A 16,672-nucleotide genomic window follows, 5' to 3' on the forward strand; every position below is an offset into this window, starting at 1 on the left:
TTTCCTGCTTGTCTTTTTTCCTTCATATTCATGGTCTAATTTCGATTCATTCATGTTTGTAGCTCTTTTGTTCTGTGACTTTTATAGGAACAAAAAAACCCACAACAAAACCCTAGCAGTGGTACAGATCCATTACTAGACTCAGATGCTAAAATTCTCAATAATGACGCCAAAGAGGCAGAAGTGCTCAGTAAATATTGCAATCAAGCTGGATGATGTATCAATATCACAGAATGATTTTTCCAGCAGTGACTAAGGAGTATGTTCAACCACATCTACAATTCTATGATTGCAATTAATGGAAAATGTCAGACATTTTCTCTTTTTTAAAAAAAATCAACATTTAAAAAAAATGTGTTAAGACCCAACAGCATTCTAAAAGGCAAACTCTGCTTTTGTTACCAGTGTATTCTCGGCCCCTTGGGAGAAATGGTGATTGTTGCTTTTTATCTGCTGGACATCTTGGTTCAAGCCTTCGCAGCCCCTTGCAATCCAAATAAAGCAGGTAAAATAACTTCAATTTCTTTTTCTAAATAAGATCTTCTCTCACAGGTAAAAGAAGCCAAAGGATTTCTGGTTAGGTAGCAATGAAATATCTATCTTGAGGGATTTAAATTATAGGCTCTAAAGTTTTTAATTCTGGCACCGTTTTTATTGTTCTGACTTTAGTCTCAGCTAGCACAGAAAACAAACTAAGGAGCAGTCACAGTGTATAAAGTTAAGCATGTGTGCATCTCTGCAGGATCAGGGCCTAAAACAGCCCTGAAAATAGAAATGAACATAAAGCATTCTAACATATCAAGGGCTACATCCTGCAGCTTGCCACATAAGCAGGCGTTACTCATGTGAGTAGTTCCATTGACTCCAGTTGGACTACTGGTGTGCCTAAGGGTTTGTAGGGCTGGAAACCTAACATATATAACCAGGGTACTGTATTGGGGGGGGGGGGGGAGTAACTTTCTGATCCTCCACTGAATTCTGCCTGGGAGCCCAATTGATTAAGTGCAGGACTGGGACCTTCGCTTGCAACTTTCAAAAATTAGAGAACATGTATTAGAAATGTATCCAGATGTCCTTAGAATATGAAGTATCACTTTATCTGCATGTCCACTGCGTGTGTGTCAACAAAATGGATCAGCAGGAATCATTTCCATGAGCTATGGATGAATTTTAACAGACGCTCATGAGTAAGGAGCTTTACTCATGTGAGTAGTCTGACTGAATTCAGTAGGCCTACTAATGTGTGCAAGGTTACTTGCGTGGGTGGGTGCAGGATCAGAGCGCAGTTACAGGGAGGATGAGGCTGGGAGTTTTGAAAGTTCATTGATTTAAAAAAAAGTGGAAATTATTAGTGTCTCCACAACTACATTCTCAATCCTGTCTTCCTTGAGCACTCACAACTCAAAGCAAAGCCTGTGGATATGCAGTGAATTCAGGATCAAGCCCTATGTATCCCATAAGCAGCTGTGTTCTTTGGTTTCAATTTTCAGCCCACTAGTGTTTAGGCTGCTTTTACTTTTTATATATGCAAATTCATGCAACCTGATTCCATGTAAATAAGACGCACTATCCCCGCAAGACCAAGTAAGCAACCCTATAGCTGTGATGTGTAATATCTGTACTTCATCTTCATGTTCAAGTTCATGTTCATGTCTCTGTACTGATCATTATTAAAAAGATTGGTCTGTTTCATCTTCTGCACACTGCATTTTGGCTTGAAAATTGTGACAATTATGTTTACATTGGCACTGTATCTACAGCGATGGGTATTAATATATGAACTTTTAGTAATAGTATGGCCTGGATCTAAAGCTGCTATGGATAGGTGTAGGTCTACTGAAGACAACAAACACACTTGCCCAGGTTATTTTCAGTGAAGTCAATGGTGATATGCTAATTGACACCAGCTAAGGATCTGGACCCATAACATTAATATACTCTAATCTGACAAATTTCATTGTAGTACGATTTCACTTCATTTTTCTTTGTTCTTTGATTAGCTGTTCTAATTTCAATAAAATTGACACAAAGGGTGAAATTCTGGCCTCTCTGAAGTCAAAGGCAAAACTCCCCCAAACTCCAATGGGACAGAATTTCACCCAAAGAATTTAGATTATTATGGTTTGCTCTATAGATTTAGGCTAGTGGATTGGATTTTCAAAGAGACCTAAAGGGATTTAGCCAGGAAAATCCCAATAGATATAAATCCAATGGGATTCAAATGCCAAACTCCAATAGGCCTCAAACAGGCTTCCTTTAAAGTTAGTAGATAAACTTCCATTGACATCAGTGGTCCTGGATCAGATCCTTAATCCAGTTTGAGGTAAAGGCAGGTCCAAATGTAAACGCCAGATGTAAACACTACCCACAAAGTTCAGATCTAGATCAGTCTCAGCAGGAAAATGCAACTTAGAATACCTGTATTTTTTCCTTTTAGACATCATTTTGGTGTATTGCTATCCTAAAACCATCATTACAAAAATTCCCGAATGTCCCTATGGATGGGAGGTTAATCAATTGGCTCTTGGAGGCATTTGCTACAATGGGGTTCATGATTCGGGATACTACCAATTCACGATTCCAGATTTATCGCCCAAAAACAAGTCCTACTGTGGAACTCAATCAGAGGTAAGTACATCATGGGCAAAAATTCACTTCCCAAGAGTTGGCAGATACTTTGTACAGCATGGGCCCATTCCAAAGCCCACTGAAGTCAGTGGAAAGATTCCCATGACCATTAATGTTCTTTGGGTCAGGCTATATGTGCTGTAACTGAGGCAGAAAGGATGTAATCTCTGACGATTTGTCAAAGGCTCTAGTGCTTTTCAATATCATGGATCACTGACACTTATGTGAGAAGTCAGATGGTCCTGCATTCCTGGCGCAGCCAAAATGCATATGGGGTTAGGTCCACATGCAATTCATCTATGTGTGCATGTACTAACATTACAGTTTTCATTACTTGTGTGCCCAGCTCTCGGCAAATGGGGCCTCAAGGCTCTACTGTAACACAAATGCATAAAGAACCAGAACAGACTGTTTGCTGATCATTTATGACAAAAGAACTGCCTTTTCCTGTTTCAAACGTCAGGCAGAGGTCCCTGTCTGCATCCAATTTTCACTGCTGGCATTTCTCTCTTTGTCCCCCCGACTACAGTTTAAAAACCCTATCTATCACTTCTACAACTCCATCATCTCCAACGACAGCTCGGTCATTGTGAAGAGCCAGCCTGTGAATTACTCATTCACCTGCACGTACCATGCAAACTACTTGGTCAACCAGGCTGCCTTCGACCAAAGGTAACTCCACCAGGAGGAACGGACTCCCCCGTTTTCAGCACGGGGCTGGCTCCATTATCAATAGCATATGTTTCAGTCATACGACATTTTCTCAATTTTCTAGAGTGGCGACAGTCCATGTGAAGAATGGGAGCTCCGGTTCATTTGAAAGTGAATTATCCCTCAACTTCTACTCTGTAAGTGCTCCTTGTCATCCGGTATTTAGTCTGTCAGAGCCTGCACACTGGGGTGAGTCCACTCACTTCATGGGAGCCGTTCCATATTTCCACCAGCGTCCGTGAGAAGGGAATCCAGCCATAAGAGCCATGCGAAAAGGAGCACATATCCTCTGTTTTGTACGGTACTGAGCACACGGTCACTATGTAGCAGATAATTAACATGGGAATTATAGGGGGTCCTTATTTCAAATACATTAATAAGGATCAATCTAGATGGTAGCTCATATACCATTTTTAAAACACGTAATGTCCCTTTGTGGCACAGATTTCGCTGACTAGAGGCGTGTTTCTCTCTTGCATGGTTACAGATTTGATTGGTGTCAGAAGAAACAGCCAAACTTTGCTTCTAGCCTAAACAAAGAACAGTGTGAATCCACAGACACTGCTGCGATCCTCCAGTCTCACTAAATATAGAAGCCCCTTTCATTCCTCCTGAAATTTGCTTAGCTGTTCTCTGATGAGCTGGCTGTTTAGTGTTCCCCTGAGATCTTTAGTTCACACTGGATTTGATTTCCAATGTTTGCCCCATGCCAGCAAGATTTTCTTTTAAAGTTCTACCACCTTTTCAGGGGTCGGGGTGGGGGGCTGTCTGTATTGGCAGAGCAGCAACCAATCCCTGAATCTATTTCCATCAAATCACAGGGTAAGTGGAGGGTAGCCCAGTAGCCTAGATTTTACATGAATAAAACACAACACTAATGACTAGTAATGATATGGAGCCAGATCCTGGGGCCAGGCTATGGGGAAGCTTTGCATATGAATCCTCTGCAGGGCTTGGATAGATGGAATCTTCCCCTATACGTACTGGATTTAGGGTACCAGTGGAATCTTCCCCATCCCCTCTGGTTTTAGGGACCCAACAATCAAAGTCATTGGTCCCTGCTTATGTTTGTTATTTGTGCTGTGTGACTGATCTGTTAAGTACCACAGAACCACAGTGTTGCTAGTTCTTTGCTGAATGATGGGAGAATAACAAATGATGGAGAATGAACAAGATATTTCCAGTCTGTTCTTTAGCCAAGTTAATTATTTGAACTAAAATTCTTGAGGCTCCAAGGGGGAGTCACAAACAGCCAATAGTCCTCCTTGAGTACTCACAGACCACAAATAATGACCACTATGAATAAGTGTGGAGCTAACTCATGACATGTATTGGCAAAATATAAGTGAATCACTACTTTGTTTGGGCTGCTCAAAATATTCTGAACAAAACATTTTCTCTTTAGAAAATGGGAAAAAGCTCAGTTTTGGTGGAATTTTCCATCAGCCCCAAAATAGCTGCCATGGTGCCTCATGGGAGTTGTAGTTCCGAGTCACTCATGCCCCCATTTGCCCAAGTGGGCCCAGCTTCCAAGCCAGACTCACTCTCTCATGAGACAGTGCAGTTTCTTTTCTCCTCATTGCTGAGCTAGTGTCACAACCAGAGTGGTCAGACTTAGTGATCAGAGCGGGAGTCAGGCCCGGTCGGGTCCCAGAAAGCCAGAGTCCAAGACAGGCCAGAAGGCAAAGCAAGAGACAGGTGTCAGGAGACAGGCAGAGTCAGAAGCCGGAGTCTCAGGTCTCTTACACACAGGGTAAGCCGAGGCAGGCAGGCAGTCTATGTTGTTTCTTAGACAGCTCCCTGTAATGGCTTCCTGGCTTAAGTACTGGTGCCAGTCCAGACAGTCAGTGGGCTGCGAGGAGCTGCCACTCAAGTCCTGCTGGGCGTTACCTCCTACTGAGCCCAGCATCTAGGGTGACCAGACAGCAAATGTGAAAAATTGGGACAGGGGGTGAGGGGTAATAGGAGCCTATATAAGAAAAAGACCCAAAAATCGGGACTTTCCCTATAAAATTGGGACATCTGGTCACTCTACAAGCATCACAGGGTCCTCCTAAGCCTCCTGTGGTGATGCGATAGCATCAGTGACCCAGAACCCCCAGGTTCTAGCATGGCAGGTTCTTACAGCTATTAGAGTGCATCATAGAGCAGGGTTAGACCAGATTGTAGTTTGGGGGGACATACTCTGTATGGCGCATGAGGGCCTATAGGGAAGAATAATAGAATGAGGGACCCAGAGCTACAATCCCCAGGGGGGCACTGCAGCAGTTCATAGATTAACATTGAGCAGAAAGGAAATGGAACATTATGTTTGGATTGAAACAGAACATTTCAAAAAAAAAATTTTTTTTTGGAACTTTTCATTCAGTGAAAAGCTTTGATACTTCATTCTCACCCCAATTCAAGATGAAAAGAAAAGGTCAAAATATCAAAATGTCCTGCAGGATGGAAATTGTTTTGCAATCAGCTCCATTCTTTGTACTATTCAAACAGCTCCAGTTTGGGGCAGAATATTGCTTTATCACTAAATGGATCCTCCCACCTCTGCTAATCGCTGTCATGGTGACGCCAAATGACTCAGAATGAAACTAAAAAGCATAAGGGGCTTGAGTTTCAGAACCATTTGCATGCAACTACTTTGATGGCCCTTTGTGCACACAGACTCAGTAACAACAAGCCCACACAAGCATTTTCACCTGCACAATTTGGTACGGGAACCTATGAAAGTCATAGTGACATAAACAAACCGGGGGAAGAAACTAATAGAAAAATCAATGTCAAGTGGTACAGGTCAGGAAAACCAGCTCCACGAGTTCAGCTCATTGCAGGGTTAGGATTAATGATGCTCAAACCCATTTGTAGCTTCAGCATTACTTAGGCCTGGTCCACACTAACCCCCCACTTCGAACTAAGATACACAACTTCAGCTACGTGAATAACGTAGCTGAAGTCGAAGTACCTTAGTTCAAACTTACCGCGGGTTCAGACGCGGCAGGCAGGCTCCCCCGTCGACGCCGCGTACTCCTCTCGCAGAGCAGGAGTACTGGCGTCAACAGCGAGCACTTCTGGGATCGATCTGGGATCGATTTATCGCATCTTGTCTAGATAAATCGATCCCAGAAGATCGATTGCTTACTGCCGGACCCGGAGGTAAGTATAGACGTACCCTTAGAGGTTCCTTCTGTTTCTTGGCAGAGCATGTCATAGTATCTATGCTGGCAACTTAAAACAACATGTTGAGTTAGGCTTGTGGCTGTCTCGGGCCTTCAAATATGTTAATCACCTCAGGCCAAAGGTAACAAATACCTTCCCCAGTGTCTTCAGGATGGTTAACATTACCTTGTGTTGTAAAAAAGGCTGTAGAAAATTCTGCTTTCTCCCAGCAGAGGGCAGCATGGAGCCCTACATTTTCCCTTCCAAGTCTTAAACCCTGAGGAATGTGCCAGGGCCCTCCAAATAGAAAGCACCTGCTGTTTTACACAAAAAAAAAAAAAACATGTCAATAGGTTGCTACTGGGACGAGGCCAATGCAGCAGATGTGGTGGAGCGAGTGTACTTGACACGAGGGGCAGGGGTGCGCACTTCAGCGGTTCACTGCAGGAGGGATTTTGCCTGACTCAGAATTCTTCCGGCCGCTCCTGGGCAGCTCACACTGGAGTAGGAGTTCCCCCGTCCTTTAAACGGACACTTCTGCCTCCACCTCCTACCAGCACTTTCAAGGGACTAGGTAGCAGCAGGAACTTTGTACCATGATGCGTTTCCTCGGCCACAGAGTCAGGCAGGCAGGATTAATTCCATCCCAGCCATAAGTATGGTGTTCTTAGCCTTCGTCCCTCACCTCCTTCTCTTTGCCATCTCTGCAGGTAGTGAGTGTCGTAGAGCCTGTGAGGATTGACACATCCAGTTTCTGCATTCCCCGTCATCCATGCTTCCTTCTGCAACAAGGCTAAGCAATTATAAACCAGTGTAGAGTTCTTAATGTCACGGACCATCCCATGGTTGTTAGCCTAGGTACAGTCTTAGGGTTAAGTTCAATACAGGCAGCCTATTGGATATTTCAAAGCTATAGCTACAAGAGACGGCTGTAATGTCTCTAGGCTTTTTTTGTCCAGAGGAATGTGAGAAAAAAGTGCTAGAGAATGAGAAAGTTAGGAAACAAAGCGAGGGAAGAAACAGATGAAAGATGGCTCTGTGGAGCTTTGTGGCTGTGTATCTATCTATCTAACCAGACAGATGGCGCTTTGAACTGTACACCACACTTTTGTTTACACAGTTTCAGTCTCTTACTAGCTTTGTTTTGCTACAGTGCAAGGAGAAGCTGTTAGGCTCAGGGTCCCCTGGACGCCAGCATGCAAACCTTGTCAGTTCAGCAAAACACACTCAGACTGTCTTTTGCAGAAGCCTCTTCTTTCTTGCTGGACATAAACATAAGGTAGCCGGCCAGCCCCTTTCCTGACAAAAGGAAGATGGTTTCCTGAGCCCCCCTGCAACTCGACTTGGCAATTTAAGCCTTAATCATGTTAGTGACTGTTGTGATCTGACATTATGGGGGAAATGCTGTTAGCAAAGATGGATGGATATAGTGATATGTAAAGCTAATCGTGTCTGATCCCATATCAGAGCACCCCCGAGCAGGGGTGAAAGTCCAGTGACTTACCGGTACGCTGAGGCCAGCTCTGGCCCCCGGAAGGGGCAGGGCTTAGGGCGGAAGGGGCGTGGCTGAAGGAGTCAGAGCCAGCCCCAGCCTAGCCTGTAAGGTAAGTGGCCCCCCCCCCCACCACCGGGGTAGCAGCAGCAGCTCTGGGGGCTATTTAAAAGGCCCGCGGCTCCCCTGCTTCTACCACCCCAGCCCTTTAAATAGCTGCGGGAGCCCTGGGGAAGTAGCAGGGCTCCCGCGGCTATTTAAAGGACCAGGGCGGCAGAGACAGCTGGAGCCCCGGGCCCTTTAAATAGCCCTTGGAGCCCCCCGCTACCCCTGGGCTCCGGGGGCTATTTAAAGGGCCTGGGGCTCCCCTGCTTCTACCGCCCCAGCCCTGTAAATAGCCGCCGGAGCCCTGGGGAAGCGGCTGGGCTCCGGCAGCTATTTAAAGGACCGGGGCGGTAGAAGCAGCGGGAGCCCCGGATTTTTTAAATAGCCCCCAGAGCCCTGCAGCCCCAGGGCTCCAGCAGCAGGGTTCTGGTGGCAATTTAAAGGGCCTGGGGCTCCAGCCCTTGCTGGGAGCCCCAGGCCCTTTAAATTGCCCCCTGGGGAAGCCGGGCTGGCCCGGTACGGCAAACCGGCTCTTGCCGGTACACCGTACCGGGGCGTACCGGCTTGTTTTCATCTCTGCCCCCGAGCAAGGGAATCCAGACTTCTGAACTCCATTTTTCTGTGCTTGGCTTTATTACATAATCACGTCTTTGCTTTGGAGGTGTTATAACGCTGCCTCTTTCTCTCAAAGAATGCCAAGTTTTCAAGTAAAAAAGAAGCTCCCTTTGTCGTTGAAACCTCAGAAATTGGTTCAGATGTATTTGCTGGAGTGGAAGCCAAGGGGTTAAGTAACAGGTATGAAACGTATTGATTTACAACGGGGAACTGTTGCTGACAGATAGTTTGTTGCTGATGTCGGCGTATTGGTTGGTTTCCTCTCAGGTTTAAAGTAGTTCTGAACAACTGCTGGGCAACACCTTCATCCGAGTATTTCTACCAAATCCAGTGGCCACTGATCACAAAAGGGTAGGTAGCTGTATGAGTGAGGCCAAACGATGTGTTACTTGGCTGGGTTACGTGGATATTAAGTTGGGTGTTTTTAGGTCATGTTTGTTCTGGTTGGCAAAGCATGATATTAGGGTCTACAGTCATACAAAGTGTGCACAAGAGGGATTGGTCTTGCGCTTTGAGTAGCAGCCTAGGAGTTATGGTACTGAGGCACATAGTCCAGGACAGATTAGGTAACAAGCTATTACCTATTAGAGGACTGTGTTGTCCCTCCAATGTTTGTAAAATCATCCAAGGATGCCAAAAGTAAGAAGGTTGCATGAAGAAGCTGTATCACACTCTGCTTTCACTGACACCCAAGCAACCCATGTATTCCCCTACATGTCATAATGGTGCAGCTAAGAGCAGAATGGCTATCAAGGTGGGCTCAAGCAGAGCATTCTGAATGCCTGTCTCACTCCAGTCTCAGTCAAAGGGAGTATCCTGATACTGCTATTCGGAGAAGGCTAAAGAAAGCAGAGCATCAGAAATCTAGGGCCGATAGGCCTTGCAGCTGTCTCTGTTCTCATGATGCTTTTCAACGTGCAATCTAGGTGCGCGACGGACAACTCTATCTTAGTGCATGAAAATGGGAAAAACAGCCGCGCCACCTTCCAGTTCAATGCTTTCCGGTTCCAAAACATCCCCAAACTGTCCAAAGTCTGGCTGCACTGTGAGACACACGTATGTGACAGTGAAAAGTTTTCCTGCCCTGTGGTAAGTCCTTCTGCTAAGAATTAGAGATGGGCCCAAGCTACAAAATTCAGATCCAGGGTCGTCAGCCCCCAGTCAAGTGTTTGGAATCTGGGGGTCTGGTCTGTTTCTTTGCTCTCAAGAGAAGTTTCTTCATGGTTATGTTCTGTCCACTAGAGGGAGCCAAAGCAATGCACTTGTAAGAGTAGCCGCTGGAGTCAGCACATAACTGTCCCTATATTGAGTAGGCTGATGTCTGCATTTCAAGTTTGATTAAAGGTTTTGGTGCAAATTCAGTTGGGGGCTTTTTTATGGAAAAAGTTCAGTGAAAGATTTTATAGAATTTTTTTCAGGATTTTCCACCATCAATAGAGCTGAGTGAAAAAAAACTATCACAATTTTGAAAGAAACAGTAAAAGAAAACAAAAATCACACGTCTTTTTCAAAAAATGTTCACTGTTTTTTCCAACCAGCTCTATGAAACTTTTGTAGCCCTGAGCCATGACATGTAACTAAGGCCAGGAAACAGTCTCCTACCAGTCCTGCTGGATGTCCCACTTATCACATGGAGCCAGAAGTGAACAAAATCATTTATGAAAATAAAGCAAACAAAGCTCCCTGAATGGATTCACCAAGGGCAAGTCATGCCTGACTAACTTAATTGCCTTCTATGATGAGATAACTGGCTCTGTGGATGAGGGGAAAGCAGTGGATGTGTTATTCCTTGATTTTAGCAAAGCTTTTGATATGGTCTCCCACAGTATTCTTGCCGGCAAGTTAAAGAAGTATGGGCTGGATGAATGGACTATAACGTGGACAGAAAGCTGTCTAGATCATCGGGCTCTACGGGTAGTGATCAATGGCTCCATGTCTAGTTGGCAGCCGGTATCAAGCGGAGTGCCCCAAGGGTCAGTCCTGGGGCTGATTTTGTTCAATATCTTCGTTAAATGATCTGGAGGATGGCGTGGATTGCACCCTCAGCAAGTTTGCTGATGACACTAAACTGGGAGGAGTGGTAGATACGCTGGAGGATAGGGGTAGGATACAGAGGGGCCTAGACGAATTAGAGGATTGGGCCAAAAGAAATCTGATGAGGTTCAAGTGCAGAGTCCTGCACTTAGGATGGAAGAATCCCATGCACTGCTACAGACTAGGGACAGAGTGGCTAGGCAGTTCTGCAGAAAAGGACCTAGTTACAGTGGACAAGAAGCTGGATATGAGTCAACAGTGTACCCTTGTTGCCAAGAAGGCTAACGGCATTTTGGGCTGTATAAGTAAGAGCATTGCCAGCAGATCGAGGGACACGATCATTCCCCTCTATTCGGCATTGGTCAGGCCTCATCTGGAGTACTGTGTCCAGTTTTGGGCCCCACACTACAAGAAGGATGTGGAAAAAATTGGAAAGAATCCAGCAGAGGGCAACAAAAATAATTAGGGGACTGGAGCACATGACTTATGAGGAGAGGCTGAGGGAACAGGAATTGTTTAGTGTGCAGAAGAGAAGAATGCGGGGGGGGGGGGGGGGGGATTTGATAGCTGCTTTCAACTACCTGAAAGGCGGTTCCAAAGAGGATGGATCTAGACTGTTCTCAGAGGTACCAGATGACAGAACAAGGAGTAATGGTCTCAAGTTGCAGTGGGGAAGGTTTAGGTTGGATATTAGGAAAAACTTTTTCACTAAGAGGGTGGTGAAGCACTGGAATGGGTTACCTAGGGAGGTGGTGGAATCTCCTTCCTTAGAGGTTTTTAAGGGCAGGCTTGACAAAGCCCTGGCTGGGATGATTTAGTTGGGGATTGGTCCTGCTTTGAGCAGGGGCTTGGACTAGATGACCTCCTGAGGTCCCTTCCAACCCTGATATTCTATGATTCTATGAATCCCTGGGCCTGGAATGGAACCTGACAGAGAGCCAAGCTGGTGGTTTCAGTACTTCCAAGTATTCCCATTATCAAGGTTCAGCTGCCACAAATCTTCTGCGGCCGACCTGAGGGTGTAGGATGGGGATTGTTTCATTGGCAGACACACAGAGCTCCAGGAGTTTAACAGCTGGTGAAGCCCATTCTGACCAGGAAGCCCAGCAGCGTGTCCGCTGCAGATAAGCTTGAACCAAGGTGGTGGCTCTGGGGTTACAAGCAATGTATTTTTCTGGAAACCAAAGTTACCATGTGCAGCTTGTGTAAAAATAAACAAGTTATGCGATCTGGAAGGGGCAGGGAACAGGCAAGATGACTCAGGCGGTAGTGCACTGCTTCCAAGACCAATAGTGACAGAAGGCATTATGCTACATATCTGGCAGTCTATGAGGAACGAATTTGGCGGTCTCAGGCCACTCCCCAGTGGACAGGAATCTCAGCTGGCAATAACCATAGCAGTATCCTCAATGATCACCTTATAGAGCAGCCAAGGCTTGAACACATGGGGATCAACCCTGCTTTCCCCCTCTAGAGGGGGTTTCTCTAAGCTATTGTGAAGAGGGCAGGTTGGCCAAGTCTGTGGTTAGATACAAGACATGGGTCTTGATGGCAGCTGTCATTTCAGCACCTTAAAGTAGCAGCAAATGAATTTGAAGATCATTTTTTAAGGACTACTGCCTATGGCCCATTTGAATCCACTCCGGGATTCTCAGAAAATATGGAACAGGGATTCTCTTTGAAAAGTGAGTGTTGGTCCTGCTCTGCCCCTCTCAGGAGTGATGCAAGGAGCTAGTAATTGGAGTCCAGGGCAATCCCTACCCATATGCAAACTACGCAGCTGCATAGGGCACCAGGAAATTTGGGCATAGGGCTCCCCTTCCGCAAAGCCCCAGCCCCGCCCCCACTCCACCTCTTCCCCAAAGCCCCTGCTCCGCCCCAGCCCCACCCCCACTCCACCTCTTCCCCAAAGCCCCTGCTCCTGCTCCGCCCCAGCCCCGCCCCCACTCCACCTCTTCCCCAAAGCCCCAGCCCCTGTTCCGCCCCAGCCCCACCCCCACTCCACCTCTTCCCCAAAGCCCTAGCCCCTGCTCCGCCCCGCCTCTTCCCACCCCTGCTCCGCCCCAGCCTGCCCCCATTCCACCCCTTCCTCTGAGCTACATCCTGGGGGACTGCAGCAGGGGTCGGGGGGACTGCATGGGGGGGCTGCGTAGGGGGGCACCAAAATGTCTAGGGATGGCCCTGTTGGAGTCTGTCAGGTTTCCTTTTAAAATGCAAAATACAGGGACTGGCCAAGATTTCATTTTCTAACAAAGGAAAACTGCAGGGTTTCTTTTTTAAAATAAATGTCTGTTCTTTTGAGTCATGTGAAAAACGAAAACGACGCACCGAACAAACCGGAGGAGTTCTAGCGGCGGAATTTGCAGTGCACAGTAAGTGTGGATGTTTTCTATTTGGAAAAGAGTTTCTCTCTCTTACAAAGTGTCACATATGGGACCAGTCAGTCATTCTCCGGGCAGGGATGACAGTAAGAGGGAGAGGTACTGCTCCCATATAAATGTGTCCCTAGACAGAGAATGGAGAAGATTAGCAGCAGTTAAATAACAATCTTTAGACTTTGGTGGTTACTAGGAAGGGTTGAATTTTGCTACAATTGCTGTAGAAGGACCAATTCCGAATTCCCTCCATAGATAAAGCAACCATAGAGTTCAGCGACTATAATCCTGAAATACACGTGCAGCCTGGGTTAAGGGGCTGCATACAGAGATGGTCCACTGTGGTGGTGGTGGCGGGGGGGGGGGGAATTCTCCCCTAAGTTTGCTGTGTGCCAGCGAAGCTGTGCTGCAAGTGTTTCTATGGATAAGCCGCTTTGGCTGGTGGATCTGCACAACTGTGGATCCCAGCAATATCCCCCCTCCCCAACACACACACACAAACGTAGCTCAAACCCATCACGTCTGTCCACCTGTTCTTACTTCTCCTTAGAGGAGGGTCCAGAAGTTAGCACTCTTAGGACTGTAGGATCCAGCCCTCATATGCAAGTCTTTTGGTGCAGATGCTTTGGCCTAATTCTCATTTAGGGTACGTCTATACTTACCTCCCGGTCCGGCGGTAAGCAATCGATCTTCTGGGATTGATTTATCGCGTCTTGTCTAGACGAGATAAATTGATCCCGGATCGATCCCGGAAGTGCTCGCCGTCGACGCCGGTACTCCTGCTCCGCGAGAGGAGTACGCGGAGTCGACGGGGGAGCCTGCCTGCCGCGTGTGGATCCGTGGTAAGTTCGAACTAAGATACTTCGACTTCAGCTATGTTATTCACGTAGCTGAAGTTGCGTATCTTAGTTCGAAGTGGGGGGTTAGTGTGGACCAGCCCTTACACTAGTGGCCCTTTTCCCCAAGGTGGCAATTAAATCAACACCGACTTTACAGCCCCTTTGTGCTACTGAGTGGTATAAAGAAGCCTTTAGTGTAAATGAAAATTCTCCTCTCACTTACCTTGGTGTAACTTCACCGACTTCGGTGCTCTTGTTCCTATATGCACACTTGCATCAATATAAGCAAGAGGAGAATTAGCCCTGGAGACGGGAGGAGGATTAGTCCTGTTCAGCATGAAGCTCACAGCGGAGATGTTAAAGCCATGAGAGAAAATACTTAGCAACATGTGACATACTTACTGCATGTTAGCTGTTCTGTTCCCCCTCATCACACTGCTGGACTTTGCCTTCCATTCAACAATGCCATCCAATTGTTCTCTTTTCTAATATTATACAGGCGGAGGTTTATCCGGTCACTACAACTTCTCAGGTAAAGAGCAAAATAAGACACCAAAAATGCAACCATCCATATCGATCCCGTATGCTTTTTTAAAAACTTGTAAATCTACTCAGCGCAAACAGAGTTCCTACAGAAGAAAAAGAGTTTTCAACATCAATTTTTATTTTGCAACATTTATGTGGTTTGTTTCCTTTTTTGGCACTTGAGGTACCTTGGACAGTGAAACTAGACCTGTCAGTTGCCCTTTCTGTCTAGTGTCAGTTTCACTCTTCTTTTCATGCACTAGCCCAGTGGTCTCCAAACTTTTTTGATCGCGCACCCCTATCAGTAACAAATTTTTGAGCACACACCCCCTGCCGCGCCGCAGGGCCGGCTCTACCGTTTTTGCCACCCCAAGCAAAAAAAAAAAAAAAAAAAGACGCCCGAACTGCGGTGCTCCTCCTGCTGCGCACCCCGAAGGATCCTCTTGCGCACACCCTGGGGTGCGCACACCCCGCTTTGGAGACCACTGCACTAGCCCTATGTTGCTGCATTTGGGGATTTCCATCACTGCAGAAGAACATTCAGATGCAGAAACAAACCCACGTTTCCACTAACTTACAAAAAATGCCACGAAAACATTTCTATTCCTGGTTGGATCTGTAACACACATTTCAAAATCTAAATATTAAGCCTAACACATGGACCGCGTCACTTTAGGGAGCTCAGATGCCAAGGTGATGGGCACAGGATAAGAACCTAAACAGAATTTAATGTAAGACATCTGAAGGTTTCAGCTGAGAACTTACCTTACTCTTTGTGATTTCCTTGCAGCTATTCTCAGTCATCTAATCTTCATGCTTGGAATCTGTGCTATTTTGCTGTGAGACACAGCCCAGCTGCAGTTCTTAACACATCCCTCCCCCCTCCCCCCAAACACACTTTGTAACTGTACTTTACTACTTAAAACAATGTTTATTTTACTCATGGGGGGCAGGGAAACTGTATTGTTTTACAGGAAAAATAAATAAAACATGGCTTGATTTTTGTTTCTATAATAATGGGAAATAATGACGCTGATCTTTCTTTCCCCAGTCTCTGCAGTTATGTTATAAAAGTGAACGGCAAGGGCTTACACATGCTGTTTACGTCTCCCCTTTGAACTGGTGTGGTGTGAAACGGTGCTTGTTTCTATTATGTAAGAAACACAGGGGCATGGCTAACTCAGCACTTCCCAAAGCGGAGCCCCCTTCAGAAACAAACGAACAAACAAAAAGCCCACCAGTTGTAGCCCCCTTCCACTGGGTTTTGTTAAAGATTTCCCCAGCTCAGTTTAGGACTCCATCCTGCAAGGGGCTGAGCACTCAGCCATGATCCAGTGGAGCACATGAGCTGTCCCACTGAAGTCAATAGGATTATTCATGTGCATAAGTATCAGGATCAGGCCCAAATGCTCAGCACCATACAAACCTCGCACATCTCCTGCACCTCCCCTCCTCTACCTATCCTTTGTGTCCACCAGGGGTCTGAGCACCACACAACGGGAAATGTTGCATTAACTTGCACCTAGAACTATGTTAGCTATAAAAACTGACTCTGTGGAGAAGCAGAACAACATAATCTAGCATGGCTCCATATGTACAGACACCACTGTTGTCGGCAAGGGTCACGTGCATGATCAGCAGCACAAAAGGCACAAATCCTCACCCCTTGAACTAGAGAAGTATTTAAAGTGCAAGCTCCTTGGGGTGGGGACTCTCTCTCACTATGGATAGCCAATCAGGTGTGATGGCAGCACATGTAGGCATACCCAAGTTAGACATGATCAAGCTAGTTCACTAAAAATAGCAGTGGAGTGGCAGCCTGGGGGCAGCATGGGACTAGCCACTCCTAGGGCAGGTCCACACTGGGGTGGGGATCGATATAGGAAACGCAACTTCAGCTACGAGAATAGCGTAGCTGAAGTCGACGTTTCCTATATCGAACTAAATTTACTTACTTCGGGTCCACGCGGCGCAGGCAGGCTCCCCCGTCGACAGCGCTTCCTCCTCTCGGCGAGCAGGAGTTCCGCAGTCGACGGGGGAGCGCTTCTGGGATCGATCTATCGCGTCCAGATGAGACGCGATAAATCGATCCCAGAAGATCGATCTCTACCCGCCAAATTGGGTGGGTAGTGTGGACCAGCCCCTACATATGGAGGGTTCCAGGCAGACTTGTAACTGGGGGGGCTATACTGCTA

At 46.4% G+C, this 16,672-nt stretch overlaps 1 protein-coding gene across 1 annotated transcript; it reads left to right on the forward strand.

The window, feature by feature from the left end:
• Window positions 1–429: 429 nt before the first annotated feature.
• On the forward strand, window positions 430–15,320 carry TECTB (tectorin beta). The gene is made up of 10 exons (XM_065408689.1): window positions 430–505; window positions 2,438–2,628; window positions 3,158–3,300; window positions 3,404–3,476; window positions 8,781–8,884; window positions 8,972–9,055; window positions 9,631–9,793; window positions 13,041–13,110; window positions 14,452–14,484; window positions 15,268–15,320. The coding sequence occupies exons 1-10, from the start codon at window positions 430–432 to the stop codon at window positions 15,318–15,320; spliced, it is 990 nt and encodes a 329-aa protein (XP_065264761.1).
• The last annotated feature ends 1,352 nt before the right edge of the window (window positions 15,321–16,672 follow it).

Source organism: Emys orbicularis, chromosome 7 (assembly GCF_028017835.1).
Source record: "Emys orbicularis isolate rEmyOrb1 chromosome 7, rEmyOrb1.hap1, whole genome shotgun sequence".
Taxonomy (NCBI): Eukaryota; Metazoa; Chordata; order Testudines; family Emydidae; genus Emys; species Emys orbicularis.